Source organism: Panicum virgatum, chromosome 9K (assembly GCF_016808335.1).
Source record: "Panicum virgatum strain AP13 chromosome 9K, P.virgatum_v5, whole genome shotgun sequence".
In the NCBI taxonomy this organism is placed as follows: domain Eukaryota; kingdom Viridiplantae; phylum Streptophyta; class Magnoliopsida; order Poales; family Poaceae; genus Panicum; species Panicum virgatum.
In genome coordinates, this window is record NC_053144.1 from 24881730 (window position 1) to 24896143 (window position 14414).

The following is a 14414-nucleotide window of genomic DNA, read 5'->3' on the forward strand; positions in this document are numbered from 1 at the left end:
CTTTGACCAATAACATCTTCAAAAAAATACTTTTAAATAAAAAATATTACATGTTATAATAATTGGTTTCATTACGAATAAACTAATGTGACTTTTAGGTTGTCAATCTTTATATATTTTATCATCTACGGCCAAAGTTCAAAAGATTTGATTTGGGAAAAATCTAAAAATAGCTATATTCTGAATTGTTCACCGCTCCAACAAAGATAGATAAGCATATCTTATTAAAAGACCGTATAAGAAAGGGTCAAAATTTTGCGTTCTGATCAAATCATCGCGCCATTAGCCTCGATTCCCAATTGCTAATTGGGACTCTAAACAATCGCAGCCTCAAATGGAGGAGGAACACGCTACGGCCGTGTGCCCGTGTCATCTGCCGCCGGATATGCCGATGTCAGACATGGTGGCGAAGCTCATCGCCGCCGTCGAGGTCGTCCGCCAGACGGACCACGAGTCGAAGAGCGCCTGCTGGTGCTGGTGCTTCTCCCCGCCCTCGAACGCGACGTACGTCGCGGGCAGTTCCGGCAACGGCGCGCTGCCGTCGAGGTACTGCGTGACCTGCCGCATGCTCGGCCGCGCCGCCGGCGACGGGTGCAGGCACGCCAGCCCCAGCCGCAGCACCAGGTCCGCCTCCGCGGCGTCGAACTCCGAGCCGAGCCTGGCGTCCACCGCGCCGGCGATGGAGCCCTCGCGCCAGTGACCGAGCACCCACTCCACGAGCACGAACCGGCCGTCCTCCTCCTCCTCCTCCTCCTCGATGGGCCTCCGGCCGCAGGCAACCTCCAGAACGAACGCGCCGAAGGCGAACACGTCGGAGCGAGTGGTCGCCCTGCCAGTGCGCACCAGCTCCGGCGCCAGGTAGCCCATGGTGCCGACCACGCGCGTGGTGTGCGCGTCGTCGCCATGGTCGTGCAGCCTCGCGAGGCCGAAGTCGCCCAGCCGCCCGTTCATCTCGCCATCAAGTAGCACGTTGCTCGCCTTGATGTCCCGGTGGACGACCACCTTCTCCCAGTCCTCGTGCATGTAGAGCAGCCCGGCGGCGACGCCTCGGATGATGTGAAGCCTCCGAGCCCAGACCAGGACGGGCTCGCCGGCGCCGCCGTGCAGGTGCCTGTCGAGGCTGCCGTTTGGCATGTAGTCGTAGACCAGCAGGAGCTCCCCTTTGCGCCGGCAGTAGCCGAGCAGCGGCACGAGGTTGCGGTGCCGGAGCCGGCCGATGCTGACCACCTCGGCGACGAACTCCTTCATCCCTTGCCGTGATCCGTGGGACACCTTCTTCACGGCGACCTCGGTCCGGGACCCCGGGAGCACGCCCCTGTACACCCTCCCGAATCCTCCTGCTCCGAGGAGTCGCCTGTCCTTGAACCCATCGGTGGCGTCGTACAGGTCCTTGTACGCGAACCGGTGCGGCCCGAACTCCATCTCCCAATCCTCGCGCAGCTCGGCGTACCGGCGCCGCCGCCGGAGGAGGAAGAACCCGACGGCGACCGCCGCGAGGACGGTCGCCGTGGTGGCAATCGGCAGCGCGACGGCCAGCGCCTTGGACCGGGGCTTCGGGCCGATGCGCGGCAGCCTGGGCAGCATGGCGTAGTCGAGAGCCGGAGCTTCGCCGCCGAGGCTGAAGCTCCAGCCGAGCACGTAGTGCTTGACCAGCACGATGCTGGACGCCGACGAGAAGCCGACGTACGCCGTGCCGGCGATGACGGCGGAGAGGTTGACGTTCGTGGACAGGAGCGGCCTCTTCGGCCGGGGCCGCCGCGCCGGCGCCATGGCCACGGTGACCGCCGCGGTGGCGGCGTCGTAGTCCACCCAAACCTGCATGGGCTCCCGGCTTATGAGGCTCAGGTTCCGGAACGCGCCGTCGGCGTCGTCGTAGTACCCCGCCGGCGCTGCGGCCGAGGAGTTGAGGCTGTTGACGTCGACGCCGATGTGGTTGTTGTTGATGTCGGCGAACTCCGGGTTGCGCACGGTGTCGAGCTCGACGGCGAAGACGCGGTTGCGGGGGTCGCCGTTGTCGGTGCTGTTGAAGAGGCCCAGGTACTGCTGCGGCATCGCCGGGGACAGGTCCGTGGTGGGCGCCACCAGGAACGCGAACCCGCTCGTGCTCAGGTCCAGGAACTCCGACACGATGGCGAACACGAACGTGGTCGAGAAGGACGGCACCTCGCCGCCGGCGGCACCACCTGCCCCCGGCGCCGCGCGGCGGAACCTCACCGGGACTGGGTGGAAGGCGTGGCCCTTGGACATGGCGGTGTCGTTCTGCTGCGACGACGCCATGTTGGTGTCGTTGGTGAGCAGCAGCAGCCCGGCCGGCGTGACGGCGGCCATGCCGTCGAGCGACAGGCCCGCGCCACGGAAGCCGTCGTAGGCGAACTCCGCGGCGCCGCCGCCACCGGCCGCGACCACGACGGCCGCCACCGCCATCAGCAGGAAGCGCTCGGCCGCCATGACGCTGCACGCTCACCGGATCACGCAGATTCTGACGATCGCTCCACCATTAGTCCCGCGCGAAGTCAAGCGAGGAAGGTTCCGGCAGCGGCACGGTATTCAGGGCGCACGAAACCGAGAGCCGCAAGGAAGGGGCTGCCATGAGAGCGACCTGCCACCGTGGTTCGCCATCAGCGGGCCACGGCGGGTGACAAGGCTAGGATTGCAAGGTTTTGACTAGACCGCAGGAGATCACAATCACACGGTGTCGTGCTGATACCAATCACAATTCAGTACTGAAATTTGGTGAATTTTAGCAAAAATTTGCTGATAGCAAGTGGCACCGTGTGAACTGTGAACGGGTTTTGGTGGTTGAAGCTGGACCATGGGATGATGGTGTCCATGTATAAATCCGAGCAAGTAATGTGAACGTCCAGAGAGAGAGAGGACCGTGACCAGCAACAGTTAAAAGGGAATTGCCCTGCTGCTGCTCCTGCAGGTAACCTGCGACGCCGGTGCGCTGGCGATCGGGTGGATTGTTGACTGTTTGAATTGGACCGCGACTCCCGAGTGTTGACTAGAACGTCCTTGTTTATGCAGTAGTGGCCGTGTTTGGTAAACTATCTAATCAAGTTTAAAAAAAAACAAACGTCCGCATGAAACGTCCGCATGGAGTATTAAATGGAGTATATTTGCAAAATCTTTTCAGAAACGGGTGTATTTTTTTTAGATGAATCTAATGACGATAATTAATTGATGATTTGCTACAGTGACGCTACAGTAATCATCCTCTAATCGCGCGGTCAAATGCCTCGTTAGATTCGTCTCGCGATTTACACGAGGGGTTGTGGAGGTAGTTTTATAATTAGACTTCGTTTACTACTCTAAATTAATGGTCAAAGGGCCAGAAAGTTTTCGCGAAATTTTTTTCTACTCCAACCAAACACGGCCAGTATACTCGTACACACGGCACCTCTCACCTAAATCACACATACATCATCAATAGGAGCATCTCCTACTCCAAGAGACCAGGTAAATCAGATGGAATAGGTAAAAATAGATAAACTTGCTCACCATCCAACTCCGCTCGCTCGCCTGTTTTGCCGAGGCACTCCACTTCACTATCCTCTCCTCCCGCGCCTGCGCCTCCTTCCCGTGCCATGCCCATCCTCCCACGCCCCGCTCCGCGCCGCCGTGAAACCGCCGCCGCCCCTCCCCATCCGCCTGCCGCCGCGGGGAACGCGGGCGGGCGGAGCTTGGCCCCAGCAGCAGGGGCGCAGGGCGACTCCGCCGGCGAGACGACACGGCCAGGGCGGACCAGAGCTCGGTGTGAAGGTGCTGGAGACGACGCGAATTGCAGCAAAGCGTGGTGAGAAGGAGGCAGCGCAAGGAGGCCGCGGCGACTGGCGGCGTCCAGCGCTTCAATGGGATGGAGTGGAGGATGGAGTGGAGGAAGGGATGGATGGAGAAGCTGTTGGATTTCTTATCTTTTAAATAGTTAAATGGCTAGTTAAATGAAATTTGGACAGTGTAATTTGAAGAAGTGTTTAGAGATGCTCCATGCAATTCTTGCATAATAAAAAGACCATACCTCCTCGGCTCCTCAATAATGCCTCGTTTCCTCACAAGTTTGTACGCGGGCCGTACAAAGCAAGACTTCTGCGCGAAATGTTGTTCGTTCCGTCGAATGAGCAAAAATTTCCACCTCAACAGGACGGAATTAATCACTAGATGTGAACTGGGCAAAGCTACTTCAGGTGCTATGTCTAGTAGTAAATCGAAAGCTTATGATAGGTTTTTGTTATAACCATTTTGCAGCGAACTGTGGCAGGCTTGACCCCGCTGAATTATCTAATTACTCATAAGCAGTAGCATAAACCCTAGAAAATGTATCAGCTCCAGCAACCACGTCAAAGAAATTAGAGCCTGTTAGGTGTTAGCGACTTAGCGTGGCTTCCACCGGCTCCGGCTTACAGCTGATGCGTTGCTGAAATACTGTGTCGGTACCCTGCAACTGGGGTACCCACTCCTACTGTGCCAAGACTCGCGTAGTTATCCGTAACTACGCCCTAAGGAGCTGAGCAGCCGGACCCCTGGGGTCCGACTCCATCTCACCGGACCAACGGTCCCGGACCCGCTTCCCGCTCGGGGACGGGTCCGGTGTCACCATGTGTCCTAGAGGTGGAAATACTCAGTACCTGTGGCCGCGGACCCGGACCCCCGCAGGAGGGTCCGGGGCCTCCATGTGCCATCCGGACCCCTGTAGGTGGGTCCGGGACCTCCACGTGCCATCCGGACTCCCGCAGATGGGTCCTGGACCTCCACGTGCCTATCCGGACCCCCGTGAGCTCTCGGCTCAGCTAGCTGCTCGGGAGGGGTCCGGAGTCGCCACGTGTCACGCGGGCGCGGGCGCAAGCCTTCTGCTGGAAGCTCCCTCACCCACCCGCATTAAGTGCGAGTGGTTGAGGTGGGCTCTGCTGCCTCTGGGGACGGGGCAGCTTTTGTCAGTCCACACTATGGATCGCCAATTACCGACGCGGCTCGTCATTTACCAAGGCAAGCATTAAAGACTCAGCGCCGCGAGCATGGACGACGAGTCATGATGACCAGCTACTGACTGGAGCAACAGTACACACTGCTACAGTGGACTGAGTCAGTAGTTCGGCGCTTCATCATGACCTCGACGCGCGGCTGCAGAGGCTAGACTCTACTCTGACAGGACAGCTCAAGACCATCCCTGGTCAGAAGCTACGCACGGAAGCCGACGATAAAATCTCCGGATCTGAGGCATTGAAGGCCAAAGTGTAGTTTATAATACATCGCCGGGTCCACATGTCGGGGCCCCGCTCAGTGTACGTGCTCCACTTGGACATATAAAAGGGAGAGCACGCCCGCTAGAACAGACAATCTCGAGACAGATCCTCAGGATCTCCACAATACAGACTCAAGCTCTCGCACCTCCTCACGCTTGTGGGAAGGCAATACAACACACAGTGGATGTAGGGTATTACGCTCCGGCGGCCCGAACCACTCTAAATCCTGCTGTGTTCATCGTGTTCTTGAGAGAGATCGATCTAAGACTAGCTAACCCCCGAGTACACACCCTCTGGGCTAGGGCGGGTGCCTTCCGCCACCCGGCTGTGGTTTGCAGCACCACGACATTTGGCGCGCCAGGTAGGGGCGCTTTAGCTAGTTTTAGTTCATCTCTTGCTCATCTCCATGGCTCGGATGGTTGAGCACTCCCACCACGACGACATTTGGAGATGACGGAGGGTGTGGCGTCATCCGCACCACACGCCTCTCGCCTTCCTGCGCCAGGGGCAGCCGTACCCGTGGAGCAGCCACCGTCGGCAGCGGCGCGCGCTGCACATCGGCAAGAGTCAGGGCGCCCGTCAAGGGCCCCCGCACAAGCTGCGAGCGGCGGAGCGACAAATCCTAGCTCGCAGCATACCTCACTCATGTGAGAAAGCCCGCTCCGGCGGAAAGCCGACTCCGGTCGCACCAAGCCCGCTCCGGCGGAAAGCCGACTCCGGTCGCACCAAGCCGCTCCGGCGGAAAGCCGACTCCGGTCGCACCAAGCCCGCTCCGGCGGAAAGCCGGCTCTAGTGGCTCTCTCCGGCGGAAAGCCGACTCTGGTCGTACCCCCGACTCTACATCTCTGTAAGTCCTACTCTTAGAGGCCCAGCAGGGAATAAAATCTTTTCCTTTGTAACTATGTAGTACTTCCGTGTGGTCCAGTCCGGTGAGCCTCCCCCGTGGAGGGGTCCGAACCTCTGCGAACCAGGTTCAGGGAAGCGTATTCACCCTCCGGGGAGGTCCGGAGCCGTGTAGCCGCTTAGCCTGGTTCCGTACCCTAAGCCTGCATGCTCTACCTCCCTAGGGTGAGTACCGTAGTACCTAAGACTGGGGGCCCGTAGGTCCGGACAGCTCCGGCCTCATAAACCCGTGTTCTGGCTTACATCGCACATCTCATGTACATCTAGTTATAAAGGAAAAGTTTATTCTCAGTTCGCCTCTAAGGATGTTACATTCCAATTTCGATCTACGCATTCTGTTTGCGCTAACCCCCACGTGGCTTCTTACTCTTGTGCGGTGATTGTGGTCCGAATTGAGTTGGCTAGTTAGTGACTTAGCTCGAGACCCCTCATGGAAGAGAGGGGTTCGGACTCCTGGGAACCTGCAGGTTCAGGGAAGCGCACTCATTCTCCGGGGAGGTCCGGAGCCGTGTAGCCGCTTAGCCTGGTTCCGTACCCTAAGCCTGCACGCACCACCTCCTGTGAATGAGTGCCGTAGTACCTAGGACTGGGAACCTGGAGGTCCGGACTTACTCTTAACCTAAAGGCCGGCCCCTTGAGCTCCGTTCACTGAACCTAGCTGTCTATCTCAAAGGATTACAGCCAACAGGATTTGGGACCCGTGGGCACGCTACTAAGCATCTACCTTGAGTCATGTGCAGGTCCAAACGTGATGATGCAGCAGGTGACCCAAAGTATGGACGACGCGGGGCAAGACCCTTGCGGCGCGCACCGCTGGGCGCCAGAAGCAGCCAAGTTGCTCACAGTAGTGGCCCCACCTGCGGGTTCGTTGCCTCTCCCGAGGCGGGCCCGGGGGCCTCTGTCGGTACCCTGCAACTGGGGTACCCACTCCTACTGTGCCAAGACTCGCGTAGTTATCCGTAACTACGCCCTAAGGAGCTGAGCAGCCGGACCCCTGGGGTCCGACTCCATCTCACCGGACCAACGGTCCCGGACCCGCTTCCCGCTCGGGGACGGGTCCGGTGTCACCATGTGTCCTAGAGGTGGAAATACTCAGTACCTGTGGCCGCGGACCCGGACCCCCGCAGGAGGGTCCGGGGCCTCCATGTGCCATCCGGACCCCTGTAGGTGGGTCCGGGACCTCCACGTGCCATCCGGACTCCCGCAGATGGGTCCTGGACCTCCACGTGCCTATCCGGACCCCCGTGAGCTCTCGGCTCAGCTAGCTGCTCGGGAGGGGTCCGGAGTCGCCACGTGTCACGCGGGCGCGGGCGCAAGCCTTCTGCTGGAAGCTCCCTCACCCACCCGCATTAAGTGCGAGTGGTTGAGGTGGGCTCTGCTGCCTCTGGGGACGGGGCAGCTTTTGTCAGTCCACACTATGGATCGCCAATTACCGACGCGGCTCGTCATTTACCAAGGCAAGCATTAAAGACTCAGCGCCGCGAGCATGGACGACGAGTCATGATGACCAGCTACTGACTGGAGCAACAGTACACACTGCTACAGTGGACTGAGTCAGTAGTTCGGCGCTTCATCATGACCTCGACGCGCGGCTGCAGAGGCTAGACTCTACTCTGACAGGACAGCTCAAGACCATCCCTGGTCAGAAGCTACGCACGGAAGCCGACGATAAAATCTCCGGATCTGAGGCATTGAAGGCCAAAGTGTAGTTTATAATACATCGCCGGGTCCACATGTCGGGGCCCCGCTCAGTGTACGTGCTCCACTTGGACATATAAAAGGGAGAGCACGCCCGCTAGAACAGACAATCTCGAGACAGATCCTCAGGATCTCCACAATACAGACTCAAGCTCTCGCACCTCCTCACGCTTGTGGGAAGGCAATACAACACACAGTGGATGTAGGGTATTACGCTCCGGCGGCCCGAACCACTCTAAATCCTGCTGTGTTCATCGTGTTCTTGAGAGAGATCGATCTAAGACTAGCTAACCCCCGAGTACACACCCTCTGGGCTAGGGCGGGTGCCTTCCGCCACCCGGCTGTGGTTTGCAGCACCACGACATTTGGCGCGCCAGGTAGGGGGCGCTTTAGCTAGTTTTAGTTCATCTCTTGCTCATCTCCATGGCTCGGATGGTTGAGCACTCCCACCACGACGACATTTGGAGATGACGGAGGGTGTGGCGTCATCCGCACCACACGCCTCTCGCCTTCCTGCGCCAGGGGCAGCCGTACCCGTGGAGCAGCCACCGTCGGCAGCGGCGCGCGCTGCACATCGGCAAGAGTCAGGGCGCCCGTCAAGGGCCCCCGCACAAGCTGCGAGCGGCGGAGCGACAAATCCTAGCTCGCAGCATACCTCACTCATGTGAGAAAGCCCGCTCCGGCGGAAAGCCGACTCCGGTCGCACCAAGCCCGCTCCGGCGGAAAGCCGACTCCGGTCGCACCAAGCCGCTCCGGCGGAAAGCCGACTCCGGTCGCACCAAGCCCGCTCCGGCGGAAAGCCGGCTCTAGTGGCTCTCTCCGGCGGAAAGCCGACTCTGGTCGTACCCCCGACTCTACATCTCTGTAAGTCCTACTCTTAGAGGCCCAGCAGGGAATAAAATCTTTTCCTTTGTAACTATGTAGTACTTCCGTGTGGTCCAGTCCGGTGAGCCTCCCCCGTGGAGGGGTCCGAACCTCTGCGAACCAGGTTCAGGGAAGCGTATTCACCCTCCGGGGAGGTCCGGAGCCGTGTAGCCGCTTAGCCTGGTTCCGTACCCTAAGCCTGCATGCTCTACCTCCCTAGGGTGAGTACCGTAGTACCTAAGACTGGGGGCCCGTAGGTCCGGACAGCTCCGGCCTCATAAACCCGTGTTCTGGCTTACATCGCACATCTCATGTACATCTAGTTATAAAGGAAAAGTTTATTCTCAGTTCGCCTCTAAGGATGTTACATTCCAATTTCGATCTACGCATTCTGTTTGCGCTAACCCCCACGTGGCTTCTTACTCTTGTGCGGTGATTGTGGTCCGAATTGAGTTGGCTAGTTAGTGACTTAGCTCGAGACCCCTCATGGAAGAGAGGGGTTCGGACTCCTGGGAACCTGCAGGTTCAGGGAAGCGCACTCATTCTCCGGGGAGGTCCGGAGCCGTGTAGCCGCTTAGCCTGGTTCCGTACCCTAAGCCTGCACGCACCACCTCCTGTGAATGAGTGCCGTAGTACCTAGGACTGGGAACCTGGAGGTCCGGACTTACTCTTAACCTAAAGGCCGGCCCCTTGAGCTCCGTTCACTGAACCTAGCTGTCTATCTCAAAGGATTACAGCCAACAGGATTTGGGACCCGTGGGCACGCTACTAAGCATCTACCTTGAGTCATGTGCAGGTCCAAACGTGATGATGCAGCAGGTGACCCAAAGTATGGACGACGCGGGGCAAGACCCTTGCGGCGCGCACCGCTGGGCGCCAGAAGCAGCCAAGTTGCTCACAGTAGTGGCCCCACCTGCGGGTTCGTTGCCTCTCCCGAGGCGGGCCCGGGGGCCTCTGTCGGTACCCTGCAACTGGGGTACCCACTCCTACTGTGCCAAGACTCGCGTAGTTATCCGTAACTACGCCCTAAGGAGCTGAGCAGCCGGACCCCTGGGGTCCGACTCCATCTCACCGGACCAACGGTCCCGGACCCGCTTCCCGCTCGGGGACGGGTCCGGTGTCACCATGTGTCCTAGAGGTGGAAATACTCAGTACCTGTGGCCGCGGACCCGGACCCCCGCAGGAGGGTCCGGGGCCTCCATGTGCCATCCGGACCCCTGTAGGTGGGTCCGGGACCTCCACGTGCCATCCGGACTCCCGCAGATGGGTCCTGGACCTCCACGTGCCTATCCGGACCCCCGTGAGCTCTCGGCTCAGCTAGCTGCTCGGGAGGGGTCCGGAGTCGCCACGTGTCACGCGGGCGCGGGCGCAAGCCTTCTGCTGGAAGCTCCCTCACCCACCCGCATTAAGTGCGAGTGGTTGAGGTGGGCTCTGCTGCCTCTGGGGACGGGGCAGCTTTTGTCAGTCCACACTATGGATCGCCAATTACCGACGCGGCTCGTCATTTACCAAGGCAAGCATTAAAGACTCAGCGCCGCGAGCATGGACGACGAGTCATGATGACCAGCTACTGACTGGAGCAACAGTACACACTGCTACAGTGGACTGAGTCAGTAGTTCGGCGCTTCATCATGACCTCGACGCGCGGCTGCAGAGGCTAGACTCTACTCTGACAGGACAGCTCAAGACCATCCCTGGTCAGAAGCTACGCACGGAAGCCGACGATAAAATCTCCGGATCTGAGGCATTGAAGGCCAAAGTGTAGTTTATAATACATCGCCGGGTCCACATGTCGGGGCCCCGCTCAGTGTACGTGCTCCACTTGGACATATAAAAGGGAGAGCACGCCCGCTAGAACAGACAATCTCGAGACAGATCCTCAGGATCTCCACAATACAGACTCAAGCTCTCGCACCTCCTCACGCTTGTGGGAAGGCAATACAACACACAGTGGATGTAGGGTATTACGCTCCGGCGGCCCGAACCACTCTAAATCCTGCTGTGTTCATCGTGTTCTTGAGAGAGATCGATCTAAGACTAGCTAACCCCCGAGTACACACCCTCTGGGCTAGGGCGGGTGCCTTCCGCCACCCGGCTGTGGTTTGCAGCACCACGACATACTGTTGGCCACAATAGCAGGGAGTCCCAATGGAAACCGAGATGAAAAATAGACGGGAGAAGAGGCCGGAGAAGTTGGAAAAAGTGCTTTCCTCCGGCTTGCTACAGTACCGCTACGGTAGTTGGAGCTGGAGCCGAAGCCATCTGTACGCTACAGTACCACTTGGACTGATCGCACATGCATTGACGCAGATTCAGTGACATTCCACGGTGACATTTTCGGTGACATTGAGTCACTGACGTGTGGAACCTACGTAAAATGTCACCGAATCTCAATCCATCATGCCACTACTAGGTGGTGCATCATGTCTAAGGCTAGTATCGGTGAGAATGCCATTAGTGTGGGTAGAACTAGGTAATTGAGCCGGAGAAGTGTGATGACATTTCTCTTTTTTTTATAATAATTATGTCATGTCAGTAAATTTAATGCTTATAGTACTCCATTAAAATTGAACTAATAATTAAAATTTACATTCCTGCTCAAATTAAAGTTCACAAAATTGGAGCCCGATTTCAAAATGGAGGCTGGCGGTCAAATTAAAACGCGATTAGTATGCATTGCCGCTCTAATCACCTTCCTTCGGAGTGAGCACAGAGGACACGGCGCCCACGCTTGTCCCAGTAGCCGACGACGACGGGTACGACGCGGCGTACAAGTCGAAGCCCTCGTTCTGCATCATGGCCAGTGCGGTGAAGCTCTGATACGACCGCGGCGGCGAGGGCAGCGGCGCGTCGCCGTCGAGGTACTGCACCACCTGCCGCATCGACGGCCGCTCGCCGGGCACCGGGTGGGAGCACAGCAGGCCCAGCTTCAGTACCAGCGCGGCCTCCTCCGCGGGGTACTCGCCGCGGAGCCGCGCGTCCGCGGCGTCGGCGAGCGCGCCCGCGTGACAGAGCTCCAGCACCCGGTCCACCAGCAGCACGAGCCGCCCGTCGTCGTCGTCGCCGCCGCCGCCGCCGCGCTCGATGGGCCGCCGGCCGCACACCACCTCGAGCACGAACGCGCCGAACGCGAACACGTCGGTGGCCGGCGTGACGCGCCGGGTGCGCGCGAGCTCCGGCGCGAGGTACCCCATGGTGCCCACCACGTGCGTGGTCTGCGCGCCGGCGCCGCGCTCGTACAGCCGCGCGAGCCCGAAGTCGCCGAGCCGGGCGTTCATCTCGGCGTCGAGGAGCACGTTGCTGGCCTTGACGTCGCGGTGGATGACCACCTGCTCCCAGTCCTCGTGGAGGTAGAGCAGGCCCGCCGCGACGCCCCTGATGGCGCGGAGCCTCCGCTCCCAGCTCAGCGGCGGCGCGCCGCGGCCGCCGTGCAGCCACCTGTCCAGGCTGCCGTTGGGCATGTAGTCGTACACCAGGAGGAGCTCGCCCCGCCGCCGGCAGTAGCCGAGCAGCTGCACGATGTTGCGGTGCCGGAGGCGGCCGATGCTGGCGACCTCGGAGACGAACTGCCTCATCCCCTGCCTCGCGTCGTGCGAGTGCGACACGACCTTGACGGCGACCTCGGTCCCGGACTCCGGGAGCACGCCCTTGTACACGCGGCCGAAGCCTCCGACGCCGAGGAGGTGCTCGCCGTCGTCGAAGCCGCCGGTGGCGCGGAAGAGGTCCTTGTACGCGAACCGGTGCGGGCCGAACTCCACCTCCCAGTCCTCCCGGAGCTCGGCGTACCGGAACCGCCGCCACGCGAGGAGGGACACGCAGGCCACCGCCGCGAGCGCAAGGAGCGGCACGGCGACCGGCAGCGCCACATCGAGCGCCCTGGACCGACGTTTGGCGACGGCGCGGCGAGGCATCCTGGGGAGCTTCGCGTAGTCGAGCATCGGCGCGGCGCCGTCCAGGGCGAAGCTCCAGCCGAGGACGTAGTGGCGCGTGCGGAACGGGCCCGTCGACGACGAGAGCCCGACGTACGCCGTGTCGTTCACCACCGCCGAGAGGTCGACGGCGACGGAGATCAGGGGCTTCCGGGGCTTGGCCGCCTCCGCGGGCGCGAGCGTGACGTTGAGCAGCGTGGCCCGGCCGTCGTAGTCCACCCACACCTGCATCGCGTCGCCGCTGTACAGAGACAGGTTCTTGAAGACACCGGTGTCGTCGTCGGCGTAGTAACCGGCGGGCTTGGCGGCGACGGACACCAGCCCGTTGACGTCAACGCCGACATGGTTGCTGTTGATGTCCCGGAACTCCGGGTTGAGGATGGTGTCGAGCTCGACGGCGAAGATGTGGTTGCTCGCGTTGCCGTTGTTCTTGTTGTTGAAGAGGCCGAGGAACTGGCTCGGCGACGCCGCGGACAGGTTCTTGCTCGGCGCGACGAAGAAGGCCAGCCCGTTGCCGCTCACCGTCACGTACTCGGCGGCGATGGCGAACACGAAGGTCGTCGAGAACGACCGGGCGGTTCTGTTCTGCGTCGACACCGGCGCCGGCGCCTTGTCGTGGAAGCGGAGCGGCGCCGGGTGGAACGCGTGGCCCTTCAGCTGGGATGTGACGTTGGTGAGCATGAGCTTGCCGTCCGGGTCGACCACGGCCATGCCGTCCAGGTCGAGCCCCGCGCCGGCGAAGCCGTTGTAGATGAACTGGCCGTCACCGCCGCCGGCGGCTGCTGGCACCGCCGCGTGGCTGAGGCCATGGAAATGGCAGACGAGCAGGACAAGGAAGGATAGGCTGGCAAGCATCGATCTTTTGTCACTTGGAGCAGATTGGCAAGTAACCTATCCTTTGTGCCTTGGCGGTAGGTGGCAGATTAGTGGATTTGTCCGAGACAGGACAACCAAGCGGACATGAAACCTTTCAGCCTTTCAGGTAGAACTGCTGCAAAATCAACTACTAATTGACCATTTTATTTCCTTCTCTTATTAGGATCACATAAATGAGAAGAAAGATCCACATTTTCTTCTCATGTCCATCGCGAATCAAATGCAGTCATACAGATGTGCCAAGGCTCATATGATCAAGAATCTGTTTGCAGAATTTGGCAGGAAAAGAAAATTCTTGTTACACTACAAAAAAAATGCGGCCTTTGACCGCCTGAAATTTCCATGCTGAATTTTGAATTTGACAAATATAGCCATAAAACATCTCTTTTGTCTAGATTCTTAATCGTTTTGAGACTAATGCGTCCAGCTTACAAGTAACAACATACCCAAAGAAACAGCAGCAAGTGGCCACCCAAAGTTACTGAAAATCTCCAACCAAATTTGACCTAAGGCTAGGCCTAAAGCAAGCAAGAAAAGGACGAAGAAATTCTTCAACTAAAAAAATGTAAAGAGGAAAGGATCGTGATCAGATGCCATAACCATCACGGTTCTTCATTTGGAGATGAATTAATTGTTGTTGCGGATGCCAGTACAGCTTTTTCTGATTCAGCGGTCAAGTCAAAGCTGAAAAATGATAGTGAAAGGAGCTTGGATATGGAATAGAGCATTCCAGAGTCTAGAATATTGAGGTTAGCTTTTCTATATGTAAATAATTGGTTGGGTTCTGAACTTCTTTGTTTTTTTTTCAAAAAGGATCCACCCTGTTTTTATAGAAAGCAATAACGTTTTGGGGTACACATGAACGCTAAACAGTTCCGAACTTCTTTGTCGCATTCATATAAAA

The 14414-nt window shown here is 58.8% G+C and overlaps 2 protein-coding genes across 2 annotated transcripts; both read right to left on the bottom strand.

Moving 5' to 3' along the window:
• Positions 1-207: 207 nt before the first annotated feature.
• On the bottom strand, positions 208-3157 carry LOC120650936 (L-type lectin-domain containing receptor kinase SIT2-like). The gene has a single exon (XM_039928245.1). The coding sequence runs from the start codon at positions 2446-2448 to the stop codon at positions 370-372; it is 2079 nt and encodes a 692-aa protein (XP_039784179.1). The 5' UTR covers positions 2449-3157; the 3' UTR covers positions 208-369.
• Positions 3158-11196: 8039 nt separating this feature from the next.
• LOC120650934 (L-type lectin-domain containing receptor kinase SIT2-like) lies at positions 11197-13659 on the bottom strand. Its single transcript, XM_039928244.1, has one exon. The coding sequence runs from the start codon at positions 13487-13489 to the stop codon at positions 11390-11392; it is 2100 nt and encodes a 699-aa protein (XP_039784178.1). The 5' UTR covers positions 13490-13659; the 3' UTR covers positions 11197-11389.
• Between the last annotated feature and the right edge of the window lie 755 nt (positions 13660-14414).

Excerpts from the sequence above, each read along its gene's own strand:
- LOC120650936 (XM_039928245.1), bottom strand. The coding sequence starts at position 2,448 with ATGGCGGCCGAGCGCTTCCTGCTGATGGCGGTGGCGGCCGTCGTGGTC.
- LOC120650934 (XM_039928244.1), bottom strand. The coding sequence starts at position 13,489 with ATGCTTGCCAGCCTATCCTTCCTTGTCCTGCTCGTCTGCCATTTCCAT.